At 48.0% G+C, this 20,547-nt stretch overlaps 1 protein-coding gene and 1 long non-coding RNA gene across 3 annotated transcripts; both read right to left on the minus strand.

The window, feature by feature from the left end:
• Nucleotides 1-695: 695 nt before the first annotated feature.
• On the minus strand, nucleotides 696-3,227 carry LOC136546169 (uncharacterized). The gene is made up of 3 exons (XR_010781273.1): nucleotides 3,138-3,227; nucleotides 852-1,723; nucleotides 696-744 (listed from the first exon to the last, which is right to left on the minus strand). It is a non-coding gene; the product is annotated as an uncharacterized lncRNA (long non-coding RNA).
• Nucleotides 3,228-3,849: 622 nt separating this feature from the next.
• LOC136541923 (uncharacterized) lies at nucleotides 3,850-13,696 on the minus strand. 2 transcript variants are annotated; one of them, XM_066534110.1, is made up of 13 exons: nucleotides 12,973-13,696; nucleotides 12,471-12,615; nucleotides 12,289-12,379; nucleotides 11,810-11,868; nucleotides 11,653-11,730; nucleotides 11,462-11,545; nucleotides 11,002-11,177; nucleotides 10,572-10,694; nucleotides 10,395-10,467; nucleotides 10,070-10,155; nucleotides 9,897-9,981; nucleotides 5,090-5,854; nucleotides 3,850-4,745 (listed from the first exon to the last, which is right to left on the minus strand). In XM_066534110.1, exons 1-13 carry the CDS (start codon nucleotides 13,512-13,514, stop codon nucleotides 4,029-4,031), a joined length of 3,024 nt encoding a protein of 1,007 aa, XP_066390207.1. In that variant the 5' UTR covers nucleotides 13,515-13,696; the 3' UTR covers nucleotides 3,850-4,028. The 2 variants fall into 2 exon arrangements, with proteins under 2 accessions (XP_066390207.1, XP_066390208.1); XM_066534111.1 differs by having other exon boundaries at nucleotides 4,525-4,740.
• Between the last annotated feature and the right edge of the window lie 6,851 nt (nucleotides 13,697-20,547).

Here is a 20,547-nt window from a genome sequence, read left to right on the forward strand (position 1 = left end):
TGCCTTGAATATCTTAAATTTATCAAATGCTTCTGTTCTTTCTTTGATTGAATAAATATAGCCATAATGGGAGTAATCATCCGTGAATGTTATGAATAAATCATAACCATCCACACTCTTTACGGGGAAAGGACCATAGATGTCTGTGTGAATAATCTGTAGAATTTCCGTGCTTCGTTTGGCATCTTTCTTAATTTTCTTTACATACTTTCCTTTTATGTAATCTCTGCATTGTTCTAAATCTGAGAGCTCTAATGGAGGAAGAATATCATTCTTAACTAGTCTTTCTGTTCTCCCCCTCGAAATATGGCCTAAACGACAATACCATAATTTCGACAACGTATTGTGAGCTCTCTTTCATTTTCTGTTTACATCCGCAAACGAGGATACATTCACATTGTCGCACACAATGTTCCCATTATCGCATACAACATTCACATCATCACATAGTGATAACAAATAAAGCTCATTTTGTAAGATAGCATTACCAACACATGCATCATTATATGTTATCTTACATTTGCCATTTCCAAAATGACAATCATAACCATCGTTGTCCAAACATGACACACTAATCAAATTCCTCTGTAGGGAGGGAACATAAAGAACATCTCTTAGTATGAGTTTGAAACCATCAGCTAGCTCTAGAGAAAGATCGCCAATGGCTTCAACTTCTGCTTGGACTCCATTTATGACTTTAATGTGTCTTTTGCTTCTTTGCATAGTCCTCGTCGAACGGAATCCCTGTAAAAAATTAGCAACATAAGCAGTTGCACCTGAGTCAATCCACCAAGTAGATTTCGAATACTGTATATACAGGGATTCATTTATGAACGTAATAATGTTCTCACCTTTCTTTGCCATAATCATCTTTAGGTAATCGGGACAATCTTTCTTATAATGCCCCGTCTTCTTGCAGTGAAGACATTGATCTTCATCCACTGTGAACTTATTTTGCTGAGGCTGATGCAGCATGTGACCCTTTTCCTTTGACTTTGAGGAGAAGTTGGTATTAGTATTCTTTTTCTTGTTATCTTTCAGATAATTGATAGTGCCACCATTGGCAGCTTTTATTCTCTCCTCTTCTTGCACACACATAGCCATGAGCCTCTCCATGTCCCATTTCTCGGGCTATATGTTATAGTTGACAATAAAAGTGTCAAACTCTTTTGGCAAGGAAGCAAAAACCAGATGGATAAGGAACTTATCCTTGAGAGCCAGATCCATTGGTTTTAGCTTGGATGCCAAATGGCTCATCCTCAGTATGTGCTCTCTTATGCCACCATTATCTGAGCATCTCTCTCTGTCACCAGCTGCTTTATCAACTGGGTAGCATATGTCTTTGAAGAGCCAGTGAACTGACTCTTTATTCTTTATAGATACTCAGTGACGATGTCACACTCTGGGATTGAGCCCACAATTGCAGGCTCAATCGTGTTCTTTATCACAGCAAAACACTTCTTGTTGGCAGTGACCCATTTCCTATGCTCAAGGTCATAGGACATTCTTTGGGATGCAAAGTCCCTCTCTTTGGTTGCCCAGGCGACATCAGTCTCGTTTGTCTCCCTCACCGGTGCCACAGGCTCTGTGGGACACGGTGTGGTGACTACCCAGTCCACCTCAGCGAGGATGAAAGCCAAGTCGATCTTTTTCTTCCACTCAATATAGTTATCACCTTTTAGAGTGGGGATCTCTTTGATACAACTCATCAAGTTGTATCCGCCTGAAAACACAATTCAAATGTTGTGAGGACATAAATAATAACAATAACAATTGCATGCCTTATTTCTAACGTTGGTTAAAATTAAAACATACAATTATTCTCTACACTAATTCTACATCACCGTTGGGCAGAAATAGAATTAATGCAAGACAAAACATTATAATATTGCCATTAATCAACATTGGTCAGAATAATAACAATATTATAATTGATTAAAACATACCCTTTTTTCAAAATTAAATTCTCCCGTTGGTTCAAATTTAATAATGAAAATTACATCTTTAAATACGCAGCGGAAAATCATTCAATTTGATGAATTTTACCCACAGGAAAAAATACTTTTACTATTTTCTTTTGAGCCAATTTTCTAGAAAAAGAAAAATGCAAAACTGGACTTAATCTTTTCTGTTATGGCCCAAAACCGTAGAAACGGCTTGGCCCACTACTTCGCACGCGCGCAAGCCGCACCTAGGCCGCAACCTGGGCCTGGGCCGGCAAAGTCCCACGCGCCCGCCTGGGCCGCGATTTGGCCCATTCGATCTTGGCCGTCCGTCTGCATCCGACGGCTGCGCGCGCATCTCGCTCGGATAAAAGGCAGACGCGGCGTGCCCCGAGCAAACCCTAGCGCCATTTTCATTCGCTCTCTCTCTTTCCTCAGTCCTACCGCAGCAGTCACCGAGCGAACGAGCGAGCGAAAGAATGGAGCAGTGAGCCCCGGCGCCGTCGCCGGCCCCCTCGCCGGCGTGCGCGCTCCCCAGCGGGTGAGCACGCCGCCGTCGAGCGGCCTGGCCGCGGCGCCCCTGTGGCCTGTTCTGGCGAGCAGTTCACCCTCGACTGGCCCTTTCTTTTCCCCGTGCGCCGGTGTGCACGACAGCGAGGTAAGCCACCCCCTTCCCCTTCTTACCCCTGCGGTTTTGATTCGTTTGTTCGGATTTCATCCGATTTCCCGATTAGGGTTAGGGTTAGGGTTAGGGATGGCACATTTTGTCTTTTCCCGAATTGATTTCGGGTTTTAGGGTTCGATTTGACATGAAAAACAAGCCTTGCTTCTTCTTTAACCCAGTTAGGGTTAGGGTTCATCCGAACCCTTTTTCTTTTCTGATTTGCTTAACCCAGTTAGGGTTAGGGTTCATCCGAACCCTTTTCTTTTCTCAGATCCGAAGGGATCGAAGTTAGGGTTCAACTAAACCCTTTGTCGGCCGAAGCCCCTTTCTACTTTCTAAATCCGCACTGGATTTCTTTTTCTTAAGCCAAATCTATACCTAAACCGTGGCTCTGGTACCAATGTAGAAACTATAGTATCATAGATCTAGCCTTTGACTGTTCTATTCGGTATAAAAGGTGAAACGGTAGATCCTAGTACGTGTAGAACGGTCTAGAGAGAGACAGAGAGAGAAGGAGAAAGGTACCGAACTTGAGACCATAGGGGTGGAAGATCCTGTGGCCTCCATCAGGTTCGTCGATGCAGACTGCGCACGGACAGCGATGGTCGGGGAAGACGTCGGTGTAGTTGCCGTCGTCGGAGCGGGGCGGCGCGGCTGGTGGCTTCCCGTCACTGGCTACGCCCCTCTTGATCGGATTAGGGTTTGAGTGTTGGTGGGGAGCTCGGCTCAGGTCAACCTCGTGATTAGAGCCGTCGGTCCCCACCTCTTTATATAGCGCAGGGTGACAGGGGCCCTCCAGTCATGGTGGGCTGGGCGCCCCCGATCAGGGCGCAAATCAAAGACCCAACTGGGTCGTTTAGTCCAGTTAGGTTGGAGATCAATCTAACAGTTTTAGGTATGGCGGCTGCCAAGCCTCGCCAAATACCTGCCTCCGCCCAACGACGGTGGTGGTTGATGAACAGGGAATTAAACCCTAATTGGATCTGATATCCCTTGTTAGCAAATACAGTATAATGCAAATATAGATCAAACACGAGACAGAGATCTTTACGTGGAAAACTCTTGTGGAAAAAAACCATGGTCGCCAACCGGTGATCTTCACTATACGAGGAGAGTTGCGGCTTACAAGATGTATTTCTAGGACGCTGCAGTCAAATACAAAAACAAATCCACTAAATATATAACCCGAACCATGGGCCCTCCAGGCGTTTCCGTAAGACTCACGTTAGAATTCAGATCATATTCCATCAATAAGACTATGTTAATTAATCTTCTTCTTCTTTCAAAAGACAGTTAATCTTCTTATTGTGGGAATACATACAGAGCAGCGTATTTACAAAGAGCTCATCAGCCATACAATATACTACATTTGCAGCTGTTCCCAGAAGATCTGGAACCGCAAGTTCCTCAGCCAAAATCCGTTACAGAGATACAAGTTTCGCAATGCTTGACGCCGACCTATGCTGCTCCGGGAGCGTCCTCCACCACGCCACGAAAGACGAGCTCCCCAGAAACACGTCCTTGCCCAAACTTCCAGAGTTATACCAGCCATGTGCATCGTTCTCAAGTTTAACCACCCGGTCTCTCAGGTCCTCGAACGCCCTGCCGTCAGCCATCTCGGCCTGGAGCTCCTCGACCACCGCCCAGAAGCAGGACTCGAGGCTGGACCCAACGGGTGCGCGCTGCAGCTGCTCATGCCACTTTTGCGTGTACTTGTACCGCCTCGGACGCCCCTTGGAGAGGTAGGAGCCGGTGTCCTCATTCTTGGAGTGCCGGTAGTAGTTGGCGATGTCCAGCGGCTCGACCAGGCGACGGAACAAGGTCCCCAGGCTCACCCACTCCTCACGAGCCTCGAAGCCGTCCGGCAGTTCACGCCTCCGCAACATCTCCACTATCTCGTCCCAGAGGCCAGCTAGCTCCAGCCTCCGCACGTTTGCATCGAAGTCATGCACCTCACGTTGGAGCTTGAAGGAATCGTAGTAGCTAACACCACGGAGTTCCCTTGATCTTTTGTACTTGTTTAGGGACCCGAGGGCTTCCTGAATCTTTTGGCAGCTTTCATCTATTTTTGTTTGGTTTCTCTGTCTTTGCTTCTCCCATTGCGCAGCTGCAGAAAGGTGCAGTATAGCTTCCCTGCTCTGCGATAAAAAAAGAAGAAGGAAGTTTTCTTTTCTACATTAGAAGAATGCATGTTGGTTAGAAAATGCTTTGAACACGAAGAAAAATATGAAAATAAAGTTTATAGTCAATTACAATCTAAGATAGGATAGAAAATGCTCGTGTTAGACTGAACTACAGCAGATGGTCAATGACAACTTTAGTGATTTGCAACTATCAAGAGTGACTTCACGGTGACGAACACATGATCACTATCGTGAAGGAAATGCAAACTACTTATAATGAACATATGTACATGGCACATAAAGGAGGAGGACGGGGTGGGGGGGGGGGGGGGGGGGGGGGGGCGGTGCTAGTTGCTTACCAATTCAATGCTTCCAATGGCCACTCTGTCTGTCTGCCTACCAGGAACAGTTGATGAGATTGTTCCCAGGTAATCCACACAGATTATATCCTGCATGCACTCTTTAATTGGTTCATACTGCCAGTGAGCACTTAAGCTTCTAGCAGCAGCATCAAGCAGTTGTTGTTGGGGATCCAACTGAAGGCAGTAAAATAACAACTGCAGTACAGCATCTGAATTTGTGAGAACAATCAATTGCTCACTGCTTGTCAAGAAATGATAAGTCCCACAGGGTCTGTAAGGGGAGAGGTCAATGAAGGAAGTCAATGTCCCCAGGATGGAGCTGGTACATCCCATGAAAGAACAGGCTTCATAGCTGGCAATAGATAGTGTGCTTCTCAATAAAGTTTCATAATATCCAGGTATGACAAGAGACCTCCCAGCAGGGGAGTTGTTTGGCGTCTGAGGAGAGAACCAATCCAGAACAGCTTGAATTTCTTCTCTGAAGGACGCAAGCGGAGTCAGTGGTATGCGTGGGACAATGTCCAGTGGAAGAAGGAAATGCAAAATACACTGTGACCAGCCCTCTCTTTTAACAGCATGGTTGAAGATATTGTCTCCAATAAGAGGAGCCCCAAAGGTCACACAAAATGGGTGTGCTTGATTAACACTTCCTCGTCTGGTGCACTTCTCAAGAAACCATATAGCAGCAAGGGTGGCTATTGAACCTCCTGATGAATGGCCTGTGAATACTACACGTTTCTCCTCCGCCACAGCTCTTGATACCTGTATTTGTGGGGAAATAATTTTACTTTATGTTCCCTTCGCTGAAAACACAAATCCAAATCTAATTTATCATTTCAAGACTACCATTTTTAATAAAACATCAATCATCATGATATAGAAATAGTACCCCGTGCAACCAAGACTGTGAAAAGGCCCATGGTGATCACCCATAAGAAAGGAGGAAGGAACAGAAATCGTTACTTTTTTCCCCTCTTTTGTGTTTGTGAAATAATGCAAATATTGTTGATCATGAAAACAGCACATGATAACACTAAGCAACTGGATGGGTGGAGCTGGAGCATCGAAGTGGCAATGCTACGAATATGCTATGGAACTTACCTGTCTGAATTTTACTAATTCCTGGAATCTCATCACCTCCCCTTCCATGTTTTTATAAGCTCAAGTGAAACAAAAATAACAGAAAGCACAGATAAATTGAATATTTGCTAAAATATTTACATTGTCTACCTACATGGCTATTTTGCAGTCTAAGCCTAGATGCAAACCTGCTGCACCACCCTTTTATGAGATGTAATTATATAACTATGTTTCACTCAGACAAAAGGATACCACAAAAGCTAAAAGGCAAGTTTTATAGGACGGCGATTAGACCTGCTATGTTGTATGGTGCAGAATGTTGGTCTATGAAAAGACGACATGTTCAACAAATAAGTGTCGCAGAAATGTGTATGTTGCGTTGGATTTGTGGTCATACAAGAAGGGATCGAGTTCGGAACGATGATATACGTGATAGATTAGGGGTAGCACCAATTGAAGAAAAGCTTTTCAACACCAGTTGAGATGGTTTGGACATGTCCAACGGAGACCTCCAGAGGCACCGATGTGTAGTGGAATCCTAAGCCAGGATAGTAACGTGAAGAGAGGCAGAGGAAGACCGAAGTTGACTTGGGTAGAGGCAATAAAAGGAGACTTGAAAGGATGGAATATACCCAAAGACTTAGCCTTAGATAGGAGTGCTTGGAAAATAGCTATTCATGTGCCTGAATCTTGATTGCTTCTGCTGGGTTTCAACTCTAGCCTACCCCAACTTGTTTGGGACTTGCTTTGTTGTTGTTGTTTCACTCAGACTGGCTACTTTATTTGGAACTGTGTGACTTTATTTATGGTTTCTGCTATCCTGCCCCTGACAAGAGATCTGGGTTATGTAGTGTGAGCGAAAATGTTTTGCTTCCTTTTCTAACAAAAATAGGTAAATCAAAATTTTGCCAAAGAAACATCATGTCAAAGACCAGCCAGAAAAGATGCTCTTGGTGGCATCCACTAGAGCAAAGAAAAAACACAAGTATAGCTGTATCTCCAATCTCATACTACTGAGTAGCTCAATATCAACCAATATATACATGAACAGACAAAGTTAAACTACATTCATGTTGCATGTACGAAAATTGTGTCAGCAGATTAATATTCAAAATACTTTTAAGACATGTTAATTTTGTAGCAATTGACAATATGGTCACTGAGGAATCTACTTTTGATGAGTTTCTCATTCTAAAACATGCCTTACATTACTAGACCGAGGGTCCGAGGGAGTATTTCAATACAGCAGAAACAAGACTTAACACACCTTGAGCTCAAAACTTTAAACAATGTATACTTCATAAGTATTTTGGAAGGAAACAAGCTTCCAAACTATCAATATAATCTCATCTCCAGCTCTTAGTCTCAATATAATTGTACTACTAGTAATATCATTTCCATTAGCAACAACAATATTGGGGCACAAAAATTCAAAAAGGGTATATCAAGCTAGCTACCTCGGACTGGAGCGTCGATCCGTCGAGCAGCCGGCGGAAGGCCGCGAGGAAGGCGGCGTTGGTGCGCGCGGGGATGCCGCTCCCGACAGCGCGGAGTGACGGGAACAGGGCCGGGTCCACCTCGGCGTCCCCGAACGGCGGGCGGCCGCCGTCGCCTCCCATCCAGTCGGCGGCGGACCAGGAGGGCGGGAAGGCGAAGGCGGCGCAGGGGTAGGGGTGGGACGCATGGTGCACCTGGAAGGAGGCGGAGGGGGAGGAGGCGGCGGCGGCGGCGGTGGTGGTGGGGGAGCTGGAGGGGAAGGTGAGCGCGGCGCAGTGGGCGACGAGCAGGCGGTCGTCTTCGGACAGTGACGCTGCTGCGCTCGGCGGCGCGGAGTCCGTCGGCATCGGGAGGGGTAGGGCCGGACCGGGAGGCGAAGGCGGCGCTTGGAATTGGAAGGTGGAGGAACGGAGGTGTTTGGACTTTTGGGGAATTCATCGCGAGCCACCCGTGAGCCGCCGGAGAAAATTGGAAGGTGGAGGAACGGAGGTGTTTGGACTTTTGGGGAATTCATCGCGAGCCACCCGTGAGCCGCCGGAGAAGTTCAGGTATCTTCGTTAACGGTGTGAAATCGAAGGCACGAAAAGTCAAAAATATCCTTAAATCTAAATATATCATTAATTTATTTTAGCATCTTAACGACTTCAAATAAACTTAACGACTTCAAATGAAAAAACTCAAAACTAGAAAATTGTAAATCTCATTGAGATCTATAATTTTCATAAAAAAATATCTTCATTTAATTCCACAAAAAAAAATTTAATATAATTAATATATCTTAAAAAAATTGTATCTTTTATACGGTATTAAAAGAAGATATTTTTATATAAAAATTATAGATCTCGACGAGATCTACAATTTTCTAGTTTTGAGTTTTTCCATTTGAAGTCGTTAAGATGCTCAAAAAAATAATGATATATTTACACTTAAGAGTATTTTTGACTTTTTACATCTACAGTTTAACGTCGTTATAGCCTAATTTGACGGCAGTGGTATAAAGGACAACAACAAAAAAAAAAAAAAACAGCAACGCTGAAGACCACTAAACTTTTCTATTAGCTCGATCTTTTTTTTTTTTGAATGTCTCACAAGCAATTCTCTGCAGAGGCGGCTGAGCGGCGGTCCCAGGGTTGACTTGTAGCCGCGCCGAGGAGCGACGAGTGCTTTGGAGGCTTTCGGCTCCTGAAGTCGCGCTCGTGCCGCGGCCGCGGCCGCTGGCTCATGGTACGACAATAGCCACGCGGGACTACGGACGATAGCTGGACGCATAACGCTGAGGCTCTTCTCAAATACCGTGGTGCAGGCACGAGTCTGAAACAATGGAAGAGTGCCAACAGAACTGGCTACACACATGTTCGCATGCATGCTATACACATATGTGCAGGTTTTGTTTGAATACAGTCGAATCTTTCTCAATCCACATGTATTGTAATAGATTAGGATAAGAAAATTAACTAATTTTTAACACAATCCAATCCAACGCACATGAATTGACGTGAATACGAGTGCATCCAAAGAGGACGACAGTATTTTTCAGCTACAAGTTCCAGACGGAAAACGAAATCATAAAGACTGAGTTAGGCTGTCTCCAACAGGAGATGCATCAGGAGACCCAAACCTAAAATATATCTCCAACAGAATACATATAGCCTCCAACAGAATACCTATATGGAAGACCAATTTTGAGTGTTAGAAGAGGTATAACCCAAATTTGAGTGCCCTCTCTCCTGTATACTCATTTGTAGAAAGGTTCATTTTTGGATCTTCTTGTTGGAGAAGACAAAAAATAGGTACTAAACTATTTGTCTATAGCGCTACCTAAACGTTAAATGGGTCTTGTATTTTGGGTAACGGTTGTTGGAGACAGTCTTAGAGCCCTCAATTTGTCACCCTTTTACAAACTACGCGCAGACCAACTCAGAAACATATGCCAGAAGCTAATAGGACCTACTTTTACAGTAGTATTTTATGAAGCCTCATGTTCACAATGAACAGGGGAAGAGCTGCAATATCCTATCAATGTAAATCATCTTGGTTCAAAGTATCCAATGACAGATAAAACACCTCAGGAAGCAAAGTCCGTTCCAGAAATGTTTTGTCTCATAAATCCTTCAGCTGCTACAGAATTCTCAATGTGATACAAAAGCAGGATGACAAAAATAGCAGTAACAAATGGGGCAGTTCAGTCAAAATATATCGGTGTAAAGCACAAGCCAATATTACTAACCTCAAGATACTCAGACAGGCTCGGTGAAGAGTGGATGAGCCCTGTACTCGAATATGATAGTGCATACTCTTCTATGTTCTCTAACCTGTTATCATAGTTATAACACATTGCCCATGAAATGATGAAACCCATCCAAAGGTATTCAGATCACTAGTACATCAATAGAAGCATACCTGTAAAGATAATTGACCATGATACCTCCACTTTGTTGAATGCCCTTCTCTGATTGGTCGGCCATCCAGTTTATTCTCTCAATCATCTACCAAAATACCAAGTGCTGTTATCTGATTTGATTAGACCCAAAGTTTACGCATAAAAAAATAGCATATAACGCTTACATAGTAAAGAAGGTACTCCAACATTGTTTTACAAAGTTATTAAAAATATTTTTTTTCGGGTATAGGTTAACCAAATATAAATTTTGTTTTCCAAACATGGAAAAATGACATCTGTTCCTCAGCAGCACCATTTCAAACTGAATTTGTGATAGTAGCTTACTGCTCCATTTTGCAAGTGAAAATTTGCAACAGCATCTAGAGCTTTTCCTCGCTTCTTCTCTCTGGCAAGATACCTAGACATAATAGGCATTAGCACAAAACTATCAACGATTGCATTATTGCAACTAATTCGCGTTTTCTAATGTGCACATACGGTGGAAATAATGTTTTTGCATACCTTGCACATAAACGCATAAGAGGCGGTTTTAATGCAGAAGATAATTTGCCAGACTTTACCCACTGTCTTGATTTCAGTATATCTTGCAATAGTTCAATCCCTTGCTTTCCATCAGCTTTTTCGCTGCAGCAACAATAACAACACAGCTGATCAAAGATCAATAGTGAACTTCTAAAGTTTTTTACCCTATTGCTTTGTTGGATAGAAATATATTCACAACAAACATGAAAGGAGTTGATAAATTGCAGAACAGATGCATGTTTATAAAGTTTAGAACATCTGAATTCCCAGAAAACGGAAATATGTGGAGTTACTAGGTACTACTAACTTCCAAAAGGGAAAGGAACTTAGAACAGTAGAAGTATAAGACAAGAATAGTCCTGGCTACAGATGAAACTCAATTTCAGACATTGTCTCAGAATTAACATACATGGCATCATGAATCATTCTCTCTTCGTCAGGAAGAAGGATGGATTCTTTGAAAGTAGAACAAGCTCCTAGTGAATTCCCCTCCTGTGACTCTGCCTCTGATAATTTTATTTGGGAGGCCAGCTTAGCAAGAAGCCATTGCATGAAACCAGGGATTGGGCTAAGTGTTGCAAAAATCTGCATGAAATACCAAAAAAGAAGTATATAGCATTTAAGGTATTAAGAAACACAGCCAATGTCTTAACATGAGCTTCATGAGCCTGATAAAATTACTCTGTAATGTTACTATCAATGCCTTAACTAATTTTGAGGGAACCAGTAAGTATTACGCTTTTAAGCGAAACAATTAATTGACACTCAGAAGCACAAGGCTATTGCATTCGAGTGGTTTAGAACAAAATGGAAATAAAAATGGCGTATGTTTAACAGTGATGATTAATATTGGATATTATAAGTGGTACCTGTACTGATGGCATATCTCTTCTCAACATGTCAATCACACGCTTGAGAAGAAACTTCCCTAGATTAATACCTGATAAACCAGGCTGGCAACATTAATAGACGATTAGTTCGAGGCACCAGTTTGTTGGTCAAGCTAGTGCCTATAATAATAGAACTATATTTGTGAATTATGTTTACCAATTTTGATTACCTGGGTTGACGATATTGAGTAAAATAGTGCACAGCTGGCTTCAGATTCAGGAGTCGGGGGGTCATCCCACAAGACCTCCTACATGATAAAGGAAGAGCATAAGGTGCAGCGGAGGAATAGGATACCCATTTAATCGATATGACAAACTTTAAATAACCTGTATAGATGCGGCCATATCTTTGAGTAAAGCAACTTCAATGAAAATCAGGGGCTCCCCTAGTGTTAAAAAAAGATAGTGAGAGCACTCATAGAACGTCAACTGCAGCAAAAATAATACATGCTAGGATAGATGCAAACGTGCAGTCATACACTAATTCCGCCGTTATGGAAAATTGATACATGGTAGGATAAGGTGAAACTATACAACTAGATATCTGCATCAGGTTAGGCACATTTGCAGAGTTACTTAGAAGACTATATTCATTTGTAGCATCACTAGTAACAGTAGGCAGCAATACTCTAGAAATGCAGAAAGCCACAACTAGCAAACAAACATTTTTATGTCTCTTACTTATCAAAATGAGCTAGGAGACGGTGAAGCCACTATTTTTGGCTTCACCAGCTTCTCGAAGGACCATGTAAAGTAGCAAAGAGCAAGAATCGTATGCAGCCGTGCCAATGGGACCTCAATCCTACCTGGTATTGCTGGATGGAAGTACCCAAAGCATCGGCGGCCAATGCCCAATCTTCTCTTCAAGTCCATCAGATTCCTGATTGGATGCACGGCCTAAATAATTGAACTCAAAACCATCAGTTGAAACACCGTAGTAACAATTCATGCTGCACCAAACCAAATGAACAGGGAGCCGGCCACAAACTTCATATGCCACAATCTTCTCTAGCAAGGAGGCAGGATCATCCCAGGTAATCTGGTGGAGCGTCAGTGCCGCAGTTCTAAGCCAAGTCACTAGCTTCTCCTTCAAGTACGAGTCCAGAGCCCGCAGCGCTGGAGCGTTCTCCTCCCTGCATTGTAAAATTGGGATCAGCCAGGGTCCCAGGCACCATAAATCCCCAAGTTTCTCGTAATGAAAAAGGAAAAAATCTATTTAGCCCCCAACTATCATACTTGGTCTACTTCACCCCCAACTATGAAACCGTCTGTTTTACCCCCTGGGCGGTTTTTCAGCGGCGGTTTTGCTACAGTAACAGCAAGTTTGCTACACCCAGGGTAAACAGACGGTTTTAGATAGTTTAGGGGTAGACAGTTTCATAGTGGGGGTGAAGTAGACCAAGTATGATGGGTGGGGGGTTAAGTAGACTTTTTCCTAATGAAAAATAACAAAGTATGGCAATGGTAGTGTTAATTGCAATCAATCTCACCCCAGCATGGCGAGGAGATCGGCGCGGAGCACGGCGAGGAGCCTGAGCCCGCCTGGCTGCGCGTTCATGGCCTCGAGGAACCCGGCGTACCGGGGCCGGAGTGCATCCCGGAGCCCCCGCTCCATCCGGTACAGCGCCGACGCGGCGCCCTCCTTCCCCTCCGCCTCCACGTCATCCCCTCCTGACGGCTCGGCGGAGGCGACGCTCATGTACTGTCTCATGAGGTCCCGGACACGCGCGCGGGGCACGTCGTAGTCGATGGCGAGGGAACGGAGGACCTCGCGGCGCCCGACAAGGTCGAGGGAGCGGTACCCATCGGAGAAGCCGTCGAGGGCCGCGGGGGGCGGGGAGGCGGCGGAGGCAGACGCGTGGAGCCAGTGGCGGACGAGAGCCACGGGCGGGGCGGCGGGATCGGGGTCCGTGGGCGGCGGAAGAGGGGTCGGCTGCGGCGGCGGCGGCGGCGGTGGGGAGGAGATGGGGTTGGGCTGCATGCGGGCGCGGAGGAGGACGGCGAGCGACTTTGATATGTTGTGTCTTGTCATGTGACGCGGCCGTCCGTCGTCGTCGCTGGCGAGGCGGCCGAAGGCCGGAGGCAGGGAGGGTCGCGGCGCCGGCGGTTGCGTTCTCGCGGTCGCGGGCGGTGCCGCGGTGCCAACTTTTGCGGTTGGGTTCGGCCGGTGGTGACCGGTAAGGTGTCAGCGTGTTCTAGGAGTCACTGCTCCTGCTCGAGACTCACGAACGACTTGGATAGTTTGATACTTCGAACCAAGGACGGCCAGTTTGATTACTTTCGAACGAATTTGTTGACACTCAGAAAAATGATAAGGTGTGTTGGACTGGAAAGAAGCATCAAACATAAAAGGATTAAATTCAAATCGAGTTACATTTAAATAGACAAATTTTGGTAAACTCTATAAACCCTGACAGTATTGAGAAACCGGTCTAGACCGGTTTAGGCAAAAGTTATGCTTGTGCATGGTCTGCCCAGGGCGGTTTTGGCTGATTCTCCGTGTGGGGTTGTGTAACCGGCCTAGACCGGTTTCGTTTTTTTTTCTTGCGTGTAGAATAAGTTTTTTATTGGATAAGACTACATTTTTCTCTATTTATACGAGAGGGTTATGGACGATTGAGACATTCATCTATCCAATCGACAATTCTAATAAACTTAGCTGTTAGTTTGGTGCATGAATGTTTTTTTTTCTTATTACTCTGTTTGCTCTTTAAGAGCTTTGTTATCAATTGAAGGACGGACTTGTAATAAAGGATGATTAAGTACATACTTATATAGAGGTCAGAATACAAATTTTTTAATGATGTCCTTTTGTCAACGAAAGGTTGGCGATAAATGATGATTTTTCAATATATTTGTGTGTAATGTTTTGTGGGTATTTATCATAATTTTAATTATAACCTTGTCGGTGTTTCGAGTGGCCACCGACTAGTAAATTTCTAATATTATGCGTCTGGCTCGGATGGTGTGCTAAGAGGACACGAGGTTTATACTGTTTCGGACAGAATATCCCTACGTCTAGTTCGTTGCTGCTGCTCGTGTTATTAGTACTGAAAGTTCCTAATAGGGGTTATAAACGGTCGAGAGAGGGACATGTCCTAATTCTTTGGTGAGAGGAGCGAATGGGTAACGAGAGCTCGATCGCTTTCCGGTTGTGTGCTTGTGTGTTCTGGTCGGTTCGGGGTTTGATGGATTTGAGTCCGAATTGATGCGATGTGTTGCGATGTCCCTTATATGATGTCCTGCTTTCCCTTTTATAGGTTAAGAGAAAGCACGGGTTACAGTAGAGGGAAAAGAAGAGAATGAAAAGGAGAAGAAGTCCTCTAGGATCGCCGGGTCCTTCTTTTCCTTCACGCGGGTCCCGCCGACCCTGTAGACGTCAACAGGGACAGCTCCATGTCGCGGCCCTGTCCGTCACTGGCGCCATGCGCAGGCGTCGTCTCTCGGTCGTGGTGCTCCACTCCGTCTTGGCGGACGTCGTGGTGAACTGACGCGCCTGTCAGTCCTCGTACGAGGGTTAGGCAAAACAGCACCGGTACGCCCGACGCTATTCCTGATGTGAATCCCCAGATATGGCCCGTCATGGCCACGGGTTATATTGGGGCGTGCCGGTCACCTCCCTGGTGTTAGAGCTTTGACCTAGGCCCATTCGCTTGGACCTGGAGTGGTTGGTGGCGATATGGGTCTACGTCGGGCGAGACGGATCCCCCGGCCTCAGGGTCGGTCGAGGCGGAGTCCCCCCTGAAACCAGGCGAGGCAGAGCCAGCCCTCAGAGGTCGGGCGAGGCGGAGCCCGTGGCCTCGGTGTTAGGCAAGGCGGAGCCCGCCCTCAGAGGTCGAGCGAGGTGAAGCCAACCCTTAGAGGTCGGAAGAGGCAGAGCCCGCAGCCTCGGTGTCGGGCGAGGCGGAGCCCGTGGCCTCGGTGTCGGGCGAGGTGGAGCCCGCCATCAAAGGTCGAGTGAGGCGGAGCCAGCCATCAGAGGTCGAGTGAGGTGGAGCCCACGGCCTCGGTGTCGGGCAAGGCGGAGCCAGCCCTTAGAGGTCAGGCGAGGCAGAGCCAGCCCTCAGAGGTCGAGCGAGGTGGAGCCCATGGCCTTGGTGGTGGGCGAGGCGGAGCCCACAGCCTCGGTGTCGGGCAAGGCAGAGCCAGCCCTTAGAGGTCAGGCGAGGAGGAGCCCGTGGCCTCGGTGTCGGGCGAGGCGGAGCCCTCCCTTAGAGGTCAAGCGAGGTGGATCGCAAACCTAAGGGTCAGGCGAGGTGGAGCCCACCCCCAGAGCCTAGGCGACATAGAGCCAACCCTCAGAGGTTGGGCAAGGTAGAGCCCACGGCCTCGGTGTCAGGCGAGGCAGAGCTTGCGCACCTAGGGGTCGGTTGGAGCTATAGTCGCGCTCTTGACTGCTCGGATGAATCAATGTTGATAGTTATTAGCTCCTCTTTGAGTACCCTAGTATTGGTCCCCGACAGTAGCCCCCGAGCCTACGGAGGAGTAGAACACTCCTTCAGAGGCTTTTCTGAATGGGAGGACTCTGAAGGCCTCGGCCTTCTTTTGTTGCCCACAGCGTGACCTGAGGGCGGTGATTCCCGTAGTAGGGGCCCGGTCGAGGATCGGTTAGTCTTTGCGATTATCTTCCCTCAAGTGTTTTTTCTCGAGGGGCCAAGCCATGCCATGATTCTCCTCTAAGGATGAATCATGACACCCGGTGAGCTATTAATGGGCTAGTATGAGTATGGTCCCCGGCATCCCATTCGCGGGGATCCGGCTTGGGTTAGTTTGGTGACTGACCCTAGATTCTCAACGGTCAATCCATATAGTTCTCTTGTTCGTTCGACCGGTCCTAAGGGCTAAGTACCTTTCTTCGAAAAAAACCATGGATCATAACCGGCCGAGACTCGAATGTGGGATGGGATGCCGCGACGCTCGTGCGCCCGAGTACTGGCTGCTAGCGGGCCCATCCCTTTCCTCCTCTCACCCTAAAGGTGCCTAGAGCGGTTGTCGAACCCGTCGATGGGTCGAACTACGAACTCCTAGGCCCAGTCGGGCCATAGAGGCGCTTTTAGATCTGTATTCCCCTTACTCGTGATGAGTCATGGCCCGTTCAGAGAGGCGAAACATCCGGTGAGTTTCCCGAGGGAAAGGACAGAGATTGCGTGCGCACGTCCCTTAGTGGGACGTTGCAGCAGATCATGGTAGGCATGGAGATCTAGGCAAGCGGTTGGTTTCCTCGCATCCATCGCCCCTATAAAACCAAAGGGTTCACCCCCCGGATTCCATACCTTGCATCCTTGCCTCCACAGCCATGACCGCCACCGCTAATCACTCAGATTTCCTGTCTCTACATCCCCGCCGCCATCGAGCTCGCCTCCACCTGCCCCCATCTCCAATGGATCCATGGTGCCACTCTGACATCACCTTCCAGTGCATGAAGGGCCTTCTCCATCGCGGTCTTCTCCACGCGCGGACCGCGATCGAGAAATGGCTGCTGCCTAGCGAGGAGGACATGCTGTCATCACCCGATGGTTATGTGGTGTTGTTCGCCCACTTCCACGAGCATGGGTTTGCGACCCCCACCCACAGATTTCTTCGGGGGCTGCTACACTACTACAAGATTGAAGTGCAGCATCTCAGTCCCAACAGGATCCAGCACATAGCGGCGTTCGTCGCCCTATGCGAGGGGTTCCTGGGGATCAGCCCCCACTTCAATTTGTGGAGGTACTTCTTTGCTGTCACCCTCTAGAAGAAGAGGGAGAAGAGCGGCAGGCAGGAGCTGCACATGCTGATGGGGTGTGCCGGCATCCAGCTCCGGAACAATCGGGTCGGCGAGTACCATCGATGAGGCTATCAACGTCCAACAAGGGGTGGCACTCGCAGTGGTTCTACCTCAAGAACTATGCCGCCACCCCTCTGCAAGAGTTCATCAGGCGCTTGATCGAAGAGGCCCCAGAGTCATGGAGGAAGTGGGGCATCCCGAAGAAGGGCAAGAAGAAGATCTAGGACCACATCACCGCCGTCCACATCCTCAAGGAGAATGGCTTGAAGGGGTCGAGCGTCATCGGGGCCTACCACATAAGGAGGATGGCGCCGTTGATGACGCGCGTGCTCCCGCTATACGTGATGGCGCCCGAGGCGTCGCTCGATGGAACGGAGCTTGTTGAGGGGGTGCTCCCTAACTCTGAGATCGCACAACGCATCAAGAAGGCAATGGAGCTCTCGTGGGATGATGCAGGAGCCACCCTCGATTTTGTCTACCCGGTGCCAAGACATCCTCTGATGTGGTCAGAACCAGGCCACGTCGTCTTCGTAAGTTTACCCTTCTCATGCCTTCTCTTCAATAGATTTCCCAACCTCTCGATACTAACTTTGAGAGGGGCAGGACAAGCCGAGGGACCTCATCTTCATAGATCACCCAGTGCCATAGCTAAGGGATTCATCTATGAGGGCGGCGAATCACGCCGAGGGTGAGCAGCCAAGGAAGACAAAGGAGGACAAGAAGAGGAAGCGGCAGCAGAAGCTGCAGGTATGGGAACAGGGAGAGGACACTAACAGTGACAATAATGATGACAATGAGGTAGCCGACGATGTCGAGTGGGACATCTTAGAGAACAAGGATGCACTGATAGGTATTGGTTTGTCCTTGTTGGAGTTGGGACCCTTCCTGTTCCATAGAGGGGAGGGTACGTTCGGGGAGCCGGTGGAGGTGGGGCGTACTGTCGGCCTCCCTCAGGAGTCAACAGGGGCGGGCGGCTCTACTGCCATGCCTGAGATGTCAGCGGAGGAGGGTGATTCTGCCATCATGCCCCAAGAGTCAAGGGGAGCGAGCCCCTCTACCTAGGAGTAGGAGGCGAGCTCGAAACGGCCTCGCCCTGATGAGGCAGAGCAGAGGTTGGGGGGTTCACCCCCCAAACACGTCTGCCGCCCAATGGCACTGAGGCGAGTTATCAGTTCCTCTATTTTTTTCCTATTTTAGTTGGATTTTGTCATGACTTATGCTTTTTGTCCCTTGCAGCATCGACGGGCAGCGCAATCCTTAGCGTCGCCCTCCAATTGAGGCGGCAACCATTGGCTAGTGTCACGCCCATTTTGGGCGAGAGTGGCACCAGTGTGACCATGTCGTCGACCGGTCGGATGCTACCCATGGTGGCGCCTGTGCCCTCAGTGGGACGGGTGAACATGGGGGCTCAAAGGGCGCCTTCAAAGGTCATGGAGTAGCCGGCCATGGCCATGATACCGCTATCGACGACGGGGCGGACGGGCTACCGATTGCGCTCGTGGCGCCAACTATGGTGGGTGCAACACTATCAGTCGTGACCTCTCCAATGCAGGTGTAGGTGGCGGTGGTCGTGGTAGACGGGTCACGACCGGGCACAATTGCAGCGGTACCCGAGGCACCGGCGTGACCCACGCCATCGGTGGCCCAAGCAACGACGATTGGCGTGGATCGGACGGAGGGGGAGTCATGGTGGTGGTAGCGAGGTCGGTGGTGCTTGGGACTAGCGTGAGTCATCCCTGGCGCTGATGTCGGTAAGCAGCGACTCGCCTATGCAGGGCGAGCCCCTACCTCGGTGGACAAATCCACAGGATCCAGCATCGATGCTCTTCACCCTCGACGACGATGCCGAGAGCATGGAGTGGGAGAGCCTCGACATGGGGATCGTGTCTATGCTAGAAGCCTTGGACCATGCCAGGGGTGGCTTGCACGATGTTGTTGTTCCCTCCAGTCGGGTATTTGCCTGATCCTACTTCTTGCCCTTTTCTTTCTCTATATACTTTTTGTATTTTGACCATCGTTTCCCTATAGTCCCTCATAGTTCATAGCCAGGGGAAGTCTCAGTTCCTTCATCAATAGAAGGAGACCTGGGACCGCCTTGTCGAGGAGGCATGGCTACATGGGGAGGTGATCACTTAGCTTGTTGCCACCCAATAGAGGGTGGCCGAGCTGACTCCCCTCGCCGAGGAAGCAGACAACCTTCGATCGTGGGTGGCCGAGGCCTATCGAGACATTGGCGAGGCCGAGAAGGCGTTCAAGGCCCTATCGGCGAGGTCATGGAGGGACAATAAGGAGGCCACCCGAGTTAGGAAGGAGTAGGATGAGTTGCTCTAGAAGGACGCTGAGACCCGTTAGCGGATCCTCGACCTTCTGGCCAAGGTTGAGAAGGAAAGGGAGCTGAAGCTTGGGGCCGAGGAGAAGCTCCTGGCCCTAGAGAAGAGGGCATGCCTAGATGCCACGGCGGTCGCTTGGCTATGCAAGGAGCAGGATGAGCTGCTCCAAACCATGGAGAAGCTCTACTCGGAACGCGGCGTGGCTCACAAGGAGCGTGACTAGGCCTTCCGAGAGCGTGATGAGGCCCGCCTAGAGCGTGACAACGTGCAGTAGAAGGTCGGCTCCCTATAGGCCGAGCTTAGAAACACGATGACCTAGAAGCTGGAGGCCAAGTGCATTTCTGCTGGGCTGGCCATGGACCTCACCGAGGCAAGGCAGAATCTTTAGGCGGAGAGCGACGAGCTCGATATGCTAAGCGCCACCCTCGGAGTGGTCTACGATGACCTTGAGGTGGTGTGGTCGGAGGGGACTAGTTCGCTCGTGGCCCATGCCATCAAGATCATGGTATGGGTGCGCCAGCTCGAGAGGAATGCCCTTCGCACCAAGGTCAATCAATCCTTCATCATTGCTCATTCTCACTATGGGGACAACATCGATCTAGAGATGATGAGCCATGGCTTCATGCCTGGCTATGAAGTCCATGAGCTGGAGGAGATGGAAGCGGTGGTGGCTCCCCTTTTGTAGGACCTGGTGGATAGGATCGAAGGCATAGTTCTCCCCCGAAGGGGTCAGTTAGTTCAATAGGTTGGTCGATCATTCTTGTAATCAGTGGACAAGTGCCGACCCTTATGTATCATTAAAACAAACTTGTTATTTTATTTCGTTTGACCAAGTCCGCTCTTTTGTTTTGGTGTGAACAAATTTGTTTTTTCTCCCTTTTTATGTGTGAAAAGAAGGGGTAATGCATTCCGACCCTTCCGTTTGTTAAGACTATAGAGTTCGAGGTGTAGGAGGGAAACACTGATCA

This window comes from Miscanthus floridulus, chromosome 3, assembly GCF_019320115.1.
Source record: "Miscanthus floridulus cultivar M001 chromosome 3, ASM1932011v1, whole genome shotgun sequence".
Lineage (NCBI taxonomy): Eukaryota > Viridiplantae > Streptophyta > Magnoliopsida > Poales > Poaceae > Miscanthus > Miscanthus floridulus.

Bases quoted from the DNA above. Each gene is read 5' to 3' on its own strand.
- LOC136541923 (XM_066534110.1), bottom strand. From the start codon at position 13,514: ATGACAAGACACAACATATCAAAGTCGCTCGCCGTCCTCCTCCGCGCC. The intron at 11,546-11,652 runs GTAATCAAAATT...TAATGTTGCCAG, and splicing joins ACTCAATATCGTCAACCCAG to CCTGGTTTATCAGGTATTAA. The intron at 10,156-10,394 runs GTAAGCTACTAT...GTATTTTGGTAG, and splicing joins TTCACTTGCAAAATGGAGCA to ATGATTGAGAGAATAAACTG.